The 18,546-nt window shown below is 25.9% G+C and overlaps 1 protein-coding gene across 1 annotated transcript in view; it reads right to left on the reverse strand.

The window, feature by feature from the left end:
* Positions 1-4,003: 4,003 nt before the first annotated feature.
* LOC100204413 (spermatogenesis-defective protein 39 homolog) overlaps positions 4,004-18,546 on the reverse strand; it is an 80,226-nt gene continuing 65,683 nt past the window's right edge. Inside the window, exons 14-17 of the mRNA XM_065805225.1 lie at positions 17,455-17,541; positions 14,485-14,574; positions 7,218-7,322; positions 4,004-4,266 (exon numbers count right to left, since the gene is read on the reverse strand). Coding sequence (XP_065661297.1) covers positions 4,249-4,266; positions 7,218-7,322; positions 14,485-14,574; positions 17,455-17,541 — 300 coding nt within the window. The 3' untranslated portion in view covers positions 4,004-4,248. The remainder of the gene's footprint in view (positions 4,267-7,217; positions 7,323-14,484; positions 14,575-17,454; positions 17,542-18,546) is intronic.

An 18,546-nucleotide genomic window follows, 5' to 3' on the forward strand; every position in this document is an offset into this window, starting at 1 on the left:
AACAACGAGACCAATGCTCTAAAATGATGAACAAGAGTGCTAAAGGGAATATATAGTTTAATGTAAAGAGATCCATATTATGCATCAAGTTTCTTATTTAATTAATTTTTTATTAAAATTATAAACTTAGACTTTTCATATTATGGGTTTATAGAAATGAGTGACTAAATAAATAGACAACGCAACGCTGCTTTTAAAATAACAAATGTTTTTATTAAACATATAATAAATCCTCTAACTATATAAACAAGAGTTATTAAATTTTAAAATGTAACTTTTCTAGCTTTTTTGTCCGCGAAATCTCTTATCAAACTAGAAAAATCTAAATTTTCAGCTTTTTTTCATCCAACTACTTGGTGATTCGCTTTTACAATATTAAATTTTTAAAATAGCTTTTATATTTTCTATTGATATACTTTAAAATTGCCTTAAAAAGAGCATTTGAAACAAGTTTGAAACAACATTTTTTTAATATTATGTTCTTTCTTATGGTTACTGAATAAAGCTGCAAAATATTATTTAATTATCGTTGATTCAACTGCTGACGTTTCGCACGTAGATCAACTCATTTTTGTTGTTCGGGAAGTTTTGAAATCAAAACTGGAAAATGGTGTAAAGGTTCCAAAATGTTTTTCACAGACTAGATAGTCTGCACGTGTAGATGCGTGTTCTGCACTTCAAATGGATTATAATAGTTACAAGGTAAATTATTCGAATCAGTATTTTAAGTTCTTAGTTGTCAATAGTATGTATATTTATTTATATAAAATATGCGTTTAAACTTCAAGGTAGCCTTAAAAGAACTGGACAATAACAAAACGCAATAGCCAAACACGATAATAGAAGCTAGTAGACTTCTCAGGAAATTACCTGGAGATCACCGTCAAGAAATTCATCTGGAACACAATCATGGAAAAGTTTGACAAGGTGAACAAAATGCCTCAATCCGTTGAAATTGACTTATCAATGGTGAATGAAGTGTATAGCTTTCTTTCTATTTTTTTTCAAGCGGTAAGATTAAGTTTTAACAATTTTGAAAAAGAAGCAATGGTGTTGGTGGACATCAACTTGTACTATGCTGACCAGAAACAAAAAAAGTACCCACTAAAGCCAACATGACGGATTGACATCCATTGAGGCAACAAACATTAATGGAAGAGGGAAAATAATTGCTGAAGTTAGTATCATCATGGATCAACTTTTAGCTGAGCTTATCTCCCGTTTTGGATTTCTTGTCCTCTATCCAGATATATGGATCCTCTTGCAATCACATCGCACGCCCAAGAACTTTTAAAAATCTACCCAAACTATGCGGACATTTATTTTTCAAACGAGTATCTCCATTTCAAGAGCTTTGTTCCCACTTCAATTGAAATTGGTTAAGGTGAAACTAGAAAACTAAATCATTTAGATAAAAGAAACTAGTTTCCACATTTTCTAATGTTAACGTTAATTTAAGGATGTTTCTTTCTGCTGCTGCTACAAATTGTAACGGAGAAAGATCCTTTTCAACTTTAAAAAGGGTGAAAAATCGCTACAAGTCTAATAGTTGACAAAAACTCTTGTCAGCTTTAGCCGTTCTTCAAATTGAAAATGTTCTTCTAAAAGATTTTAACTTGGAAGTTGTGATCAATAAATTCGTTTTTTTTAAAAAGCCGCTCTAAGATATTAAAATAATTTATCAACCTATGAATGTAAAAATGTCACCAAGATGAAAACCATGTATACTTTAAAAATGCCTAAACTTCGTTTTACCCTACTGAAGTGTTTTAATTAAATGTAGAAAAAAAAGATCTGAATTTCCAATGCTTATTCTTTGGATAACCTTATTATAATCATCACATTAACTTGTTGATTTTTGATCTTATGCAGTTATTATGTAAAGCATATAAAAAAAAACCGTGTTTAAGACTTCAACTTTAATTACGGACTTTTGTTGGAGATAGAAAAGGGGTAACGGTTGTGGCTTCTCCAAAGCCACAACCATTATTTCGCAGGGGAGCCAAGATAACCTAAAGACGAGCCTGAGCATGATTATACCGTTTATTTTCCCAAAAAAATGTCTTTAAGATAAAAAAACTAAGAAATATTAAAATTTAAAATATAAGATTGTGGACGAAATATACGAGAGATTTTTGAAGTATAAATATATGCAAGTGGATCATTGAACCTAGAATTATTTTTCAAATGAACCTAGAGATCTTTTGCAGTAAAAATACAAAAATTCTTTTTTCGATCTTGGTGATGAGCGACAAAATTAAATTGCTACTAATTGATGTAGCAAATGAATTATTTGAAACATTAATTAGTGAATTTTGTCAAAAAATGACCTTTCCAGAATTGTAGATATAGCGCAGATGATTCTAATGACAGTAAGATAATTTTCAAATAACATTTGTTTTTATAACTTCTTCCAAGTTGTTGGGTTAACTTTCGAAAATTGTAGGAAATATTTGAATCTCTGAAGCTAATGAATCAGCATCAAAGTCAGCTTTCAAATGCGTCTCCAATACTTTCAAATTGTTTGTCATCAAAAATTGTTTGCTCGCTACTTTTAAATATAACTGCTTGTGAAAACAGTTTGAAGGTTGGTTGATCAAATCTATCTTTGATGGCATTAATATTAGAATCAAGATCTAAGTTTGTAATGCTCGTACAGATTTTTAGAATAGTGTCCTAACGCTGTTGCCACTGAGTTTCCCGTGACATAATGTAGTAAAAAGTAGTTGGTTTTTTTTGCTTTTATGGAAGATAAGGCGGTAAAATTTTTTTTTTTTTTTTTTTTTTGCACTTAAGCAAAACTTACGCAAACTTTACGCAAATTTTGGACTTACGAAAGTGTTGTGAATCCGCACCCAGCATTGTCACGGGTTTCAGAGCTTAAAAAATCAGCGGCGTTTTTGAAATGAACTCAATCAGGCCATTACTTTGATCTAGTTAGCAGGTTGAAAATACTTCGAAGTTCTGAGCTAATTTTTTACTGCGCACACGAAGTCGAAGGTAGTCGGAAGGAAGTCGAAGCTTTCTCTTTATTAGGATCTTCATTACCAGTCAACGAATCCAGAGGATTGCTGCAACATATGCAAGAATCCCTTGTCTCCTGTGATAATCCATCAGTTTGTTTATTTGCGAAAAATGTAGTGAATATTGGCAAGGACGCAACAACATTTAGGTGTGCGATTCGTTTTAAATTTGCCTCTTTCTCTCTTTTACCACTAGACTTTCTCTTGCCAGACTCATCTATGTTATTATTTGATCAATTCTAACTTATTTTTTGTAATCAGAAAGTTCGGTTGTTTTTTCACTAATATTTTTACTTATTTGATTGAATTATTATTTGAATCACTTTTCTTTAAAAAAAAACAATTTTAAAGAAAATAAAATTTTTTTCTTTTTTTTTTGTATTACGCAGCCTGGTTTTTATTTGTTTTTTAAACGTTACAATAGATAATTTTAGTCCTAATTTATTCTAATGCTGATAGAAACTTTTCACGCAAACATTTCAAGAAGCGATGTAGCAAAATTTACACGTTTATTGCAAAAGTTTCGCCTGGTTTAATGCAAATTTTCTTTCTTTAACCTATAACAAGAAAATTACTTGTTTTTTTTTTTCTTTTCTTATTTAATAGATTCAAGGTTTAAAAATTGAATTTACTTTTTTTCGGCTTTTATAATTCATTAAAAAATGTTTTTTTTAGCTAATTAAAAAAAGTTGATTTCTTGCTGGCTGGCCTCTCCAAACGCCCTGGCCCCGCAGGGCGTTTGGAGAGGCCATTATCCATTATCCACCACATTAAGGTCAGTTTCCACTCATCCGTTTAACTACGGGAACAAGAAAAGGAAAAACCACGTCAGCACGCGTAGTTTAAATTTTATTTTGTTTGAAACAAAAATACGCATGCTTACGTGATAACTTTTTTCTTTCTTTTCCGTTCCCAGAGAAAAACGGGTTAGCAGTTTTATTTTGACGAATATAGCACTAATAAAATGACAACTAAGGAAATCAATTAAACTAACATATTCTACAAAAAATAACGCTCAATATTCTTGAAAAACAAACAAAACAATAAATTAATAAAAATAAACATCACTTAACACTTTGACTTAAATTTATTACAACACGGACAGCTCCGTTTTTCAAAAAAAATTTTCCGCGCTAGTAAATATCTATTAAAATTTACAAAATATTATTTCTCAAAAAAAAATGTATAAAACAATTACAGAGCCTAATAATATTAAAAGTTTTGATCAACGCCATTTCAGTGCCTAAAAAATAATAATAATAATAACATTTTAATAAAAAAACGAAATTTAATATTTGATTTTTAAAAGTATATTTTACATTATAGTATGAGCAAAAATTTTGAGCCGAGAATAGTCTCACTCATGCTTTGAACGCAAAATGCTCAAAGCTGATCACAGCTAGTTTTGAACATAACAGGACAGCTTTGAATCAATGGTTCAACAACAAAAAAAGCTTATAAAACTAAATCGTACGGCTTAAAAAAAATAAATAAATAAAGCCACATCCAAAGTTTGCAGATGGGTATGGAGAAAATATTGGAGGAAAAAGTTTTAGTTAATAAATATTATTTTTTTTACAATAAGTAATTAATTAAAAACAAAAAAATTTTAAAATAATGAATAATAATTAATGATTCATTGGACTAATCTCACCCAAAAGTCTGATCAAAGAAGTCCAACTTCTTTGATCAGACTTTTTTTTATTAAAATATGACTAATAATAAGCACATAGAGAACATTCCAAAGCTGTAAACATTCCAAACATTCCAAAGCTGTAAACATAAAAATAATTTGCAAGAAATAAAAAAATCTTCATTAGAGTGGCAAACTCATAATCTTTGGTTCCATTCAAAGTATACACAAATCTTATAAAACCAGAGCCAACGCCACGAGAGTAAGTTTTAAACTCCAAATTAGAAAAAATTAAATTTGAAAATACTCTGTTCCGATTTGCATTCAACGCAAAGAATCATTGAAGGTAAATTATGTTGATTTTTTTTATTTTTTATATAAAATTTAATTTTTTGAACATTTAATACTAATAGAGTATTAAATGTTCAGAATGTTCCGAAAAAAATAATTTTTTACCTAAAAAATAAAAAAAATTAACAATATAATTTATTTTCAATAATTGAATGCAGAGCGAAACAGTACTTCGGAGCGGAGGGAGATTTTCATTAAAAAGTAAAAATCAGTTTTCCTCACATGGACATAACAGTTCTATACCAATGAGATATATAGTCTATACCAATGAGATATATAATCCATAAGAGTCTATACCAATGCGACCGTTGATTTGTGTACTACCATACCCAAAAGGTTTTCCTCAGGATGGAAAGTTCAAATAAATTTGCACTTTGCGACACTGTGAATAATTGTAGAAATAACAAGAGAAAAAAGTAAAAAAATATTATTTTGACATTAACTTTTATCAATAGTAAAAGTCAATGTCAAGAAATTGGAATAAAAACTTTATTGAATTTTTTTAACTGACATTTTTAGAAAACGACAATAAAAGTGCTTGAAGTTGTAGCTTTTTCATTCACAATGCTTAAAAAAACTCTGGTTTTTAAATTCATTCACAGATGCACATAGATGTTTATCATACCTCTAAGTTTTATGACACATTAAGCTTTTGTATTTCTAGTATAGTATGCATTTATTAGTCTACTATGAAAAACTACTGTAAAAAAGTTTGTAATAGAAGATGGTAAACTTTTACTTAGTGAGTCAAAAAAATAAAAAATAAAAAAAAGATTAGCAAACTTTACTAGGACTGAAAAGTTTAGAATTTAAAATTTTTGACTTAACTATAGTTTGTCTGGATTAAAAATATATAAATAATGTATAAAAGTTCTAATAAATTGATGCTACAATATTTTGTTAAAAGCCTCACAGATTTTTATAAATAAAAAGGAAACAAAGAAAAGTAAACATACAGCGTATAATTTTAAACTTAATGAATATTTGACTTTTTCTTTTTATGTCAAATTTTTATGATTCTCGTTTTTCATTCCAATGCTCTTTTGTTGACATAAAAATATTGTTTTTAATTCCAATATTTTTTTGTTGACGTAGAACTATTGTTTTTCATTCAAATGGTTTTTCTTTTTAATTCCTTTTGTTGAAGTAAAATTATTGTTATATCTTAAAAGTATTTTTAATGGATAATACTTAAAAAATGAATTCAAATTTAGACAAAAACATGTATCATGACTATGTATCATTTACTTACAGCAAATAATTTTTTAAATCTAATGTCAAATGTCAGCAAAAAGATACTGTGATAAAAAAACAGAAAAAATTCACTGAAAAAAGTTATAAAGATAAAAATAATCTAAAACTTTTTCTTCATTCCTTCCTTAAAATTTTCTTCCTCTTAAAAATTAAAAGAAATAATTCAGAATTCAAATAGTCAATAAAACATCATTTTTCGCATTTTGAAATAATTTAACTGGAAATGTGAATAAATTCACATTTCTAGTTGTGGCAAAAAATGGCAGTTGTGATTAAATTCACGGCAAAAGAAGATGCATAACCATATTTTTTAACATTTTATACTAGATGAAAAATCAAAAAAGTTTTCATCAAGTATTTACCTAAAAACATCTGTGATCATAAAAAATCTCTTTATATTTTCCTCCTGAATATGTCGATGAAGGAGATTTCTTTATTTTATCAAAGTCAATTGCATTCTAACAAAAGAAATAATTCAAAGTGAAAGATGCATGCGATAACCCCCTTGTAATTATTACTAATACAGTAGTATTAGTAATAGTGATTAGAAGTAACTAATCATTATTACTACTACTTATGCATCTAACTTTCAATTAAACAAAATTTTTATAAAATAATAGTCTCTGAATCATACATATTTATACAAGATAGTCATAAAGATAATTCTTTATGATTTAATGTATAAATAAGTATTAGCTAATATGAACTTTGTTTTTTTGAACTATCAACTTAATAAATTTTACTTCAGCAAGTATTTATTAATGTGGATATTTTTTTTTTTTTAAATAAATCTCTTTTGAACTTTTTTTCGAATAAATCTCCTTTAAACTTCGACAAAAAATTTGTTTCGATTCACAACTTGATTACTAAAATTCCAAAAAATCTTTAAAAAAATCAAACTTAAGGTGGATCACCCTCTCAAAATAAAAAATTCATAAAAAAATAAAAATTCTTACAGAATTATTAAGTAATTGGTCAATTTTTGAAAGATACTTGTCTGAACTTTCTACTTTCATTCTATATTCCTCCATTTTTCGGTGATCACGTTGCTGAACAATACACTAAAAATTTAGACAAATAACATTAACATGATAATTAACAAAAATATATATATACAAAATCTAAAATTTAGTTCTTAAAATGAAAAATAAAATTGGATGGCGTTGCCATGGGTTCTCCTTTAGCACCAAATTTTGTAAATTTTTTTTTTAGTTTCTTTTGTCATATTTGGACAAGATTGTCTAACTGAAATTTTGAAAGGTATGAAAAAAATGGCAATGCACCTGAAGCAAATTCAGCAGCAAGCTATTGAAAGTTATTAGTCAATTATAAATTAAATCTTATAAAAAAGTAATAAATTAGCTTCAGATAAAAATAAAATTTAAGAAAGAATGGATAGCACCCAGCAAGCAAAAGACGTTGTGTCAAAGTCTAAGCAAGGTTGAAATTTTTAACTCCGGAATATTCAACGTTGATTTACCGTTGATAAAGCAACTTTGAACAATACGACGTCGTTTCAACGTCTTATTTATGTAGAAAGTTTAACGTTTAAATTTTCCACATCTTTTCACTTTGATTTATAGTTACTTTAATTTTTCGTTAAAACGACTTTTCTTTTTAATTTCTATATCGAGGCAGATTATTTAAAAATAAGGTTTTTTAAAAACAAAAATTTCTATTCGCCCAACGAAATGTGCTTTTTTAATTGTATTTTATTTAAAAGTGTTAATATTTAAAAATTATTCATAATTATATATAATACTGTACTTTACATTTGTAAATAGCTATTTACAAGTTATCTTAAGTATATTTTAGATTTATGGATAATATTTAATAAAAATTTTTTTTGGTTTATAATTTCATTTTTATTTTACTTGCAAAAAGTTACAATGCCTAAATGCAATTTTAATATTATTAGTAATAATTATGAAAAAGAAACCGTGTTTTGTTATGTAACATTGTTTAACACAGCTTTAATCACAGCTAAAAATGCTAGTAAAAGAATCAATAAATTAGTAAAAAGAGAACTCAAATTAATATTGGTATTTCTATTGCAACGCAAATGGCGGAGGTGTTTTTTAACAGTGAAAAGAAAGAGAGAAAAAAAGGTAAATGAAGAAAGAGTAAATAAAAAAAAACATTTTTAAAATAGAAGAAAAAACAAACAACTATAACAATACATAAACAAAGTAAAAACAGTATAAATAATTTAAATAAATAAACTAACTGAAGAGAAAAAAAATGAAGAGATAAACAAAATAAATAAGTTTTATTGCCATTTGATTGTTTTTGGTACATTGGTGCTGGAAGTACCTATGTGGTTTAAATGGTCTTAGGGGAAATTTTATTAGTATTTTTTGTTTGCACACTTTAGTTGTTTTAGTTTTGTTTCTGGCGTTTTTATTTGAATTTTAATTTATTGCGCTTAGTATTTTCTACCGTTGGTATGGTAAGTGATTTATTTAATTATTTATATTGTGCAGTAGATCAACACTTTTTATATCATATCATCAAAAAAATATTAGTGTTTTACAAATTTGGGTATGGTTGGGTTTTGGCTATTTGTAGTGAATTCTTTTTTACTGCAGTATGGAATAGGCGTAAGTCGCGGGGCAAAGCATAAGTGGCGATGACATTTGTCTGACGGGAGAAACTAGTTATAAGTGCTGATCCTCATCGAAATGCCAGTAATAATAGATGCGACTCTGAGATGTTTATTACTTAATCACTACACAAATTATGTTTACACATTGGCATTAATGTTTTTTTTCCTTTGTATGCATACTTTTATTTTTTAATGTATTTTTTGTTTAGTGATATATTTTTTGTTTATCTTAGTTCATATTAGTATTTATATAACAATTTATTTTTTATTATTATTGTTAGTATTGTTAAGGTGCATTGTCTGTCTTATTTATATTTGAAATATTCCTCTATTAATCATTATTTTTGTCTTGACAACTGTCAAAATATGCTTTGTTTGAAAAATAATTCTCTTTTATTCTAATGTTTTTCATTTCTTCCCTCACGTTCACTGCTGGTGTGTGACCATTCGGCGAATTTTATATATGTCAGAATTATATATATGCCAAAGTTTATAAATAATAAATAAACTAACTGAAGAGAAAAAAAATGAAGAGATAAACAAAATAAATAAGTTAAAAGTTAAAAAAAGAAGTTTGAAAATAATAAATAAACTAACTGAAGAGAAAAAAAATGAAGAGATAAACAAAATAAATAAGTTAAAAGTTAAAAAAAGAAGTTTGAAAATGGAAAACAATAATAAAAAAGTACCGCTAACAAAAAAAGTTTTTATAGCAAAAATATTTAAAGTTTTTATAGCAAACAGCGAAAAAAGAACGAAAAACAATTTTTTTAGTTCTTTAAATTATTTTCATACATTGTTTATATTGTCATGTAATTTTGTATACTGTTTTGAATTGCCCTGTATTTTTTTAGGTTGTTTGTTTTACTATGTATTTTTGTGCGCTGTTTGGATTGTTTGTTGTTTTATTTTTTCAGACGTTCTTGTGTATTTTTATTTTATTTTGTGTATTCTGTTTATTAGGTATTGTCACATATTGCTTATATTATCATGTTTTTTTTTTTGTTCAATGTTTGTATTTCCCTGTCTTGTTATTATTTTTTCTTTTTAGTTTGTTTAATGTTGGTCATACATTTTTAAAGTTGTATATTTTTTTAAAAGTGTATATCTATGTGTATGCATACATTTTTATATGAGTGTATAAAGGCGCGTATGTGTATTTCTGTATGCAAAAGTATATGTCTGTAAACTGTGTACGCATATCTATACATCTGTATATGTGTATATGTATGTTTGTGTATGCATGTTACAATAAAAATTATTTTATACTTTTTAAAGCCTTTTTTTTTTAACTATTTTTGTTGATATTTTTTTTATCAGTTTTGATTTTTTGATAGCATTACTTTAATGTTAAATATTCTTATCTTATTTTTAATCTTTTTGGTTGTTTTTTTATTATGATCATCGTTATCATTACTATTACTATTATCATTATTATTAGTAATAATATTTTTCTGTATTTTTATGTTGTGATTTTAATGTGTTTTTTTTTGTTGTAAATATTATTTTTATTAATATAATTATTATTTTAGTCATTTTTATTAGGTGTTTACTTAATATTAGTAATGTTATTATTTGTAAACAACTTTAAAATGTAACCACCAACTATTTAGTAATAAGTATATTGATTATATATTAAGGGTGCATTGATGCCTACTTTTAAAGAACATAACTCATCACTCACTCATCAACCTGTGGTAGGTATGTGAGTGATGAGTTATGTTCTTTATCTGTGGTAGATGTGTGAGTAATAAAAGTCATGTTCTTTATCTGTGACAGGTGTGTGAGTAATAAGTTATGTTCTTTATCTGTGGTAGGTGTGTGAGTGATAAGTTATGTTTTTTATGTGTGGTAGATGTTTGAGTACTTCCACTTTGACTTATAAATTTTTTCAACTTTTCTTTATCTCTTGAAGTAGCAGTTGTTTAGAACTAAGATTTTGAATCTTGATTATTGTCTTATCTGTCATAACTAAAATCAGATAAAGAAAATTTACTAAAATAAATAACAATAACAATTATAAACAAATTAAATAACTATTTTAAGTTCTTAAATTACTAAAAAGTTCTAAGTTATTAAATCTGTAATTTAATTAAATTATTAAATCTGTAATTAACTGAATACCTGAAAAAATAATTAAAATTTTTAATTTAAAGTATTCTCCAACAAGCTTTCCTTCACCTCTTGTGTATAAACTTTTTGTGGCTGGATATAAAAAACTCACTTCATTTCACCTCTTGTGTATAAACTTTTTGTGGCTGGATATAAAAAACAACACATTTCTTTAGTCAACTTTTTTTAGAAACATTTCTTTAGGTTTTTAATTTCATTGAAGTCACGAAAACTTATTGCAAGAAGCATTTTGACATTTTGTGTTTAAGTAATTTGAAACCCAAAAAGGAAATTTCAGCACTGATCAGAAAGGTTCAAATGATTTTTAAAGTACAACTATTTTGAAAACCATGGCTTGCTCATCATTACTGAAGCAAAGTCTTGTCTGATTCATTTCTTAAGTAAAGTTTCTACACGATAATAACTGAGAATAACTGCAGGATCTGGTAACTAAGTAATAACTGGTAATTGATTCTATATAACTCCGATAAAAGTTGTTTACTGCAAACAACTATCACAATTTTTTTAAACTTTAAATCATCTTGGATTATCATTCATATTGATCTCTCATTAAAATCATATATACAATCCAAAGCTTACTTCAAAAGTTACTTCTCTTTATTGTGCTTATCTTTTTCTTACTCCTGATTCCATTCTTTACCTCTGGAATTTAAAAATTTACATAGAAAATCTAAAAATTACAAAAGAACTAATTGCTACATAAAGCTGCAAAAAACTTGTTGTGATTACAACAGAATCTTGATTCTATTATATAACTTTCTTTTTTTTTTCTCTTTCTGTTTTTTCAGCCAACAACAGCAACTTTAATATTGACTGCCGCTGAATATATTGTTTGATTCTCTAGGGATTACTAAGTAAAAAAAATATTTAAAAAATGTTGATTTTTTCATTTTATAGTCACCAAAATAAGTAAAAAAAAATTTTTCATTCAAGTTTTTAAATTTTTTTTGTAATTTTTATTTAAATATAAAAACTCAATTATGTAATTGATTTGTGAGATATACACTGCAATAGTTTCAATGTTAACTGTTTTCTTATCCTTTTAAAAAAATAAAAAAAGACAAGGAAGTTTTTTAAGTTCATTTCTTATCTTTTTTATTTAATTAAAAACAGTTAAAATAATTTTATTCAAGTTGTTAAAAAATGAAGTAGTACTCCCCTGCCTAAAAATATTTTTGCTATAGGATCAGTTTAACATTATAATCAGGACAAATATATATATATATATATATATATATATATATATATATATATATATATATATATATATATACATATATATATATATATATATATATATATATATATATATATATATATATATATATATATATATATATATATATATACATACATATATATATATATATATATATATATATATATATATATATATATATATATATATATATATATATATATATATATATATATATATATACATACAGTGCCGGTTTTAGCACTACCAGCGCCCTGGGCGAAATTTCTATGGCGCCCCTAGCTCAATTTAACCCCATTCAAAAAAAAGGCAAAGGGTAAAATAACCAATTAGTTTCGCCCCTTTATATTTGGCGCCCTGGGCCATCGCCCAACCAGGCCCTACCCTAACGCCGCCACTGTATATATATATATATATATATATATATATATATATATATATATATATATATATATATATATATATATATATATATATATATATATATATATATATATATATATATATATATATATGTATATATATACATATATATACATATATATGTATATATATACATATATATATATATATATATATATATATATATATATATATATATATATATATATATATATATATATATATATATATATATATATATATATATATATATATATATATATATATATATATATATATATACATTGAATATATATGCCAAAGAGTGCTAGGTATTGATATTTTAATAGCAGAAAAATGGATAAATCACTTTCTTAAGATAAAGAAAGTGAAAAAGAGAACAATAGTTACTGTATTGGAGGGTCAGTGCTTAACATAGTTATGAAGAAAATGATAAGGGGGATAAGGGTTATAATAAGGGTTATAATAAGGGATATAATAAGGATTGAAATGGAACATATTGGAAAAGGGTTTGGAAAAATAAATTGAAGAAATGTTGTTAGAACTTCAGGTGCTATGGGATTGACAGTTTTTAGTACATGGTTTACAAAATAGATCAAAAGAACCTAGTTTATCAGTCAGGGGATGAAACTAATTTATCAGGATTCAGGTGGCTTTAATCAGAAAGCTGAAATCAGAAATATGTAAAATAAATAATAAAATAATACAAGGCAAGAATTTGTGCAGTCACATCACAAACTATTGTAATGTGAAGTCATTTGTGCAGTCACAGCACAAACTATTGTAATGTGAAGTAATTTGTGCAGTCACAGCACAAACTATTGTAATGTGAAGTAATTTGTGCAGGCACAGCACAAACTATTGTAATGTGAAGTAATTTGTGCAGTCACAGCACAAACTATTGTATCACGGTGGAAAATCTGAAGAAAAGAAAAATATCTTTTTGTGCAGACATTTGAAATTGACATTAAAGTAGTTTAAACTACTTTAATGTCAATTTCAAATGAAAAAAAAATTCAAGCAAGAGCAGACACCATATATAAAAGTAATGTGGAAAAAACACAAAAAACAAAGAAGGAAATTTCAAAATAAAGAAAACAGACTCTTGTATTCTACTGTTTCACCTCCTCAAGGCTAAGTGGGCCATTACAAACAAGCTGCTTTTTTTTTTATAAATAAAAAATTGTTGTTACTTCTTTAAACCCTGAAACACAACCTTGAAAAAAAACTAACTAATTTAACGAACAAGGCCGCTGCTGGGAGAAACAACTTTAGCACTATCCTACCAGGGATGTGATGGGGACACACCCACATCTTGATTGAGAGACAGAAAAAAATTAACACTAAGATTTCATTGTTAGAGTTTGATAAAGATCAAAAAGACAAAAGACATTGTCAAGTCAATAATGAACATAAAAACATAAAAATATGGTGATAAAAAAGAGTTAGAGAAAACTCTAGTTTGTACAGTTGCTAAGCAAAGAGTTCCCAAGAGATGTAGCAATAAAAAAAATGCTCTTAATATTTTTGGTTTTGAGTGTAGAAAATGTTTGCTGAATACAATGAAGTCAAAAAAGAGATCGAAATAAGCAGTGGTTGAAAAATATGAGTATGTTGATAAGATTTGTTATTTTGAAAATCAGATCATCTGGTGAATCAGACATCAAGAGCATGAGTAAAGTGTACCTAACAGCAAGAGGTGCATTTTTAATGATTAAAGGAAAGTTATACACTACATACCCCCCAGATTGGTGTATAATATTTTTTATATTACATTAATTTGAAAAAAAAGAAAAAAATTAAAATAATACAAACATGTTATATTTAAAAAATTGTGGTATTTAAAACTTAAAAAATGACTTACATCAATAGCAAGATCATGGTATTTGAAGCGAGAAGCCCATTTAACTCTCAAATCAAGATTATCAATTAGTTTTAAATACTTCAAAATTATCTACATAAAATACAAAAATATTAAAAAACCTATTTTATTTATTCCCAATATAAAAACTAATTATAATAAACAACAGAGAATCATATAAGCTAACAACACTAATAAATATATTAAATAGTTTGATAATAGCTTTAAATATAATGGCTTTTCATTTACGTATTTTTTACTATTTCATAACTTTATGCAAAAAATTAAACAAATTTAATCAAAAATTTAAATCAAACTTTATCATCTAAATTAAAAACTTTTCACTTTAACAAAGTATGTTTATAACTGTTTGATTTTAAATATTTTACATAATACTTATATGTATTATTTTACATAATATAAATATAAATATGTATATATTAGTAGAAAATCACTTTACAAAAAAATTTTTGTTAAGTGATTTTCTACTAATATATACATATTTATATACATATACATATGCATATAAGTATATTTAAGTATTATATATATATATATATATATATATATATATATATATATATATATATATATATATATATATATATATATATATATATATATATATATACATATATATATATATATATATATATATATATATATATATATATATATATATATATATATATATATATATATATATATATATATATATATATATACTAATATATGAGCCCATGAGATGCATAGTGGTATAAGTCACTTTTTTAAATATTTTGAGTTATTGCCACCAATGGTTAGCATTTTGTTTATTCTATTACATGGCAGAGTGGTATAAGTTTAATGATATCGATAATGATGCTGGATAATGATACTGTTTTTTGTTATGCTCCTCACTAAACAGCTGTTTTTGTTCACAGTCATAGTGATATTAGTCAGACTTCTCAAAACTACATATGAGTGACTTATACCACTATGCATCTCAGGGGCTCATATATAAGCATGACATGGGCCGGGTTTGTGACCGGGGCTGCATCTTTTTAATTAAAAATTTATGTTATATTTTGTATATATATGCATATATAAACATCATTATGATCAACATGATCATCATAATCATCATCATCACTATCATCATTATAAACATCATAATATGTATGCAAAAAGTGAATCTTGGAAACTTTTATTCCTTCTGAAATAAATATTTGGAAGCATAACTTCTCTTCAATTTTAAGTCAAGCCTCATTCTACTTCACATTTTTCAACATTAATCATTTTTTTCATCTTTTTTACAAGAACATCTCTTCTAAGAAAATATGTACTTTTATTATTGCAATAATCTAATGTAAAAAAAGTCCGGTCTGATATTAAGCTATGTTATCATCAGTTTACTAAATCTTGTATCTTATCTCAGATGTTAGGTTCTAGAAATATTTGATTAGTTTTCATCAGTGTCATTAACTAAAATAAGTCTAACATTTATTCTCTAAATCATGGGTCTGATCTTTTTACACCTCCCCAGAATAAAGCAGAATTATTTGCAAAAAATCTTACTCTAATTTGACTCTTGAATATAATGGCCATACTCTTCTTGACAGTTAAACAAATTAACCCATTGTTAAACATCCAAATCACTATGGTTTCCAATACTAAAATTAACTCTCAATTAAACACTTCTACAGTTTGTGCTTCAGACAAAATTTCCATCAAGGATCTTAATGAAATCTAAAGTGGCTCTATTTGCTGACGAAAAAAATCTTTACCCTTTAATTGCTTAGAACAAGCAGCCAATTTTAAATTTGATCTATCTTCTGTAACAGCCTGAGGCTTATGGATTTAAATTCTGGACTTTAAATTCACAATTTTTGTTAAACAACAAAACATTTATTTACTGCAAAAAAATATTGCAATATTGTTGGCATTCCTATATTGACAAATAACAACCCTCTTACTCTCAGATGAAGTCTAAAAGTACATTGTAAATGTACTTAGACCTGCTTTATCTGCTAAGCTTGAGCCACTCTCCCATTGTTGTAAAGTCACATTTCTTTCTTTTTTCTAAAAACACAATCATTGTCAATGCTCAAACAAGTTATCATCTCTATAAGGATAAACCAAAACTCATTCTTGCTTGGCTATTTATTCAACAAGTTGCATCCTTTTACTGTGTTTGTCCCTTCATGCTATAAAAACTTTTTATAGCATGATAATTAATCCAGATTTTTTCCTTGAACATTAAGAAAACCTTATAACTCTTACCCAACTTCATGTTTTGCTTTTTTATACAACTTTTTATGTCTTCAGTTATATGTTTCCCAGTATTTTAACTGATTCTCTATTTTAAAGTAACTCATAACTTAATAGTGGTTGATTGCTATCTTGTTGGAAGTAAATAAGAGTTTAAAAATATATAAATGTAGGCCAGTATTTAATAAATAGTAAATATAAGCATAAAATTATAATATATAAAGTATTATAATTTTTTTCTAGCCCCAGCTATCAACCCCTGCTATATCTTAAAATTTTTTAACTTTTTGTAAAATAGTTAATTTCCTGTGTTCCAAAATTTTAAAATTGGTATAAAAGTAGTATTTGTAGGCAGTAGTATTAAGACTTTCTGAAGCCTAGAATTTTCTTAAACCTTTTGGAACTTTATAGAATTTTCTGGACTGTTCTGGATAAATCTTTGAAACTTTCTAGAACTTTCTGGAGTCTTCTAGAAGTTTATGGAAATTAGCAAGATTTAGACTATATAAGCTGCCTGATTGAGCAGCGATGATAATCATATATGAATCTTTTTGCCCAAACTATCAAAATTCTAGTAAGCCCATCAGCACATTAGTACAATAAAACCCTTATTAACAATAATATTGTATAATAAGCTATACCTGAGCAAAATTAAAAAAAAAAACATTTATATAATTTATAACTTTGAACAAACAAACAAAAAATTCAAAAACAATTTTTAACCTCTTCATTAGCCTTAGCTTTATGCAATACCAAAGCAACATTTTCATAACCAATATAACTAAATTCTTTTTTCTTTCCTAACCATTTCTAAAACAAAAACATTTTATCTTAACATTTGTATGCGTGTGTGTACTTGTGTGTATACATATATGTGTCTGTGTGTATATATACAAATATATATATATATATATACATATATATATATATATATATATATATATATATATATATATATATATATATATATATATATATATATATATATATATATATATATATATATATATATATATATATAATTAATATAGCTGATAATTGCTGATAATTGGTTCAATTTTTTATGTTCCAACATAAAGTTGTACTTTTTCATTTAATATGTCATCTCTTGCATCATTAATTGAACAATTATTAATGTTGCGTTCTAAAGAGTTTTGAAAGATTTCTAATTTTATATATGTATTTACTGATAACTCTATTCACTGTGTATTTAACGCTTTTCCAGCTGTCTTCAGGTGTCAGAAACTTTTTAGAATTTTCATCTTCTTGAGTTTTCTAGAAGTTTATGGAAACTAACAAAATTTAATCTATTTTAAGCTACCTGATTGAGCAATGCTAACAATAATATAAGAATATGTATTCACCAGAAGTCAAATAATATAGATATAATAAGATGGCAGTCATATAATATAGATATAATAAGATGGCAGTCATATAATATAGATATAATAAGATGGCAGTCATATAATATAGATATAATAAGATGGCAGTCATATAATATAGATATAATAAGATGGCAGTCATATAATATAGATATAATAAGATGGCAGTCATATAATATAGATATAATAAGATGGCAGTCATATAATAAAGTACAATAGCACTTATATTTATTATTGCCGCTCAGAAACTCAAGTGTTATCTTTAATAATAATGTCTTATAAGAAAAGTACTTTTAAAAGAAACAAGACAATCTGGATGAAGAATCTTGTATGATTTTACTAATGCCGGATTAAGGGTCTTGGGGGTCAGAAGCCAAAAAATATTTGAGGCCCCATTCCTTAAAAAATGTATTTAAAAATAAATGCAAAAAAC

The sequence above is a fragment of the Hydra vulgaris genome, chromosome 09, assembly GCF_038396675.1.
Source record: "Hydra vulgaris chromosome 09, alternate assembly HydraT2T_AEP".
Taxonomy (NCBI): Eukaryota; Metazoa; Cnidaria; class Hydrozoa; order Anthoathecata; family Hydridae; genus Hydra; species Hydra vulgaris.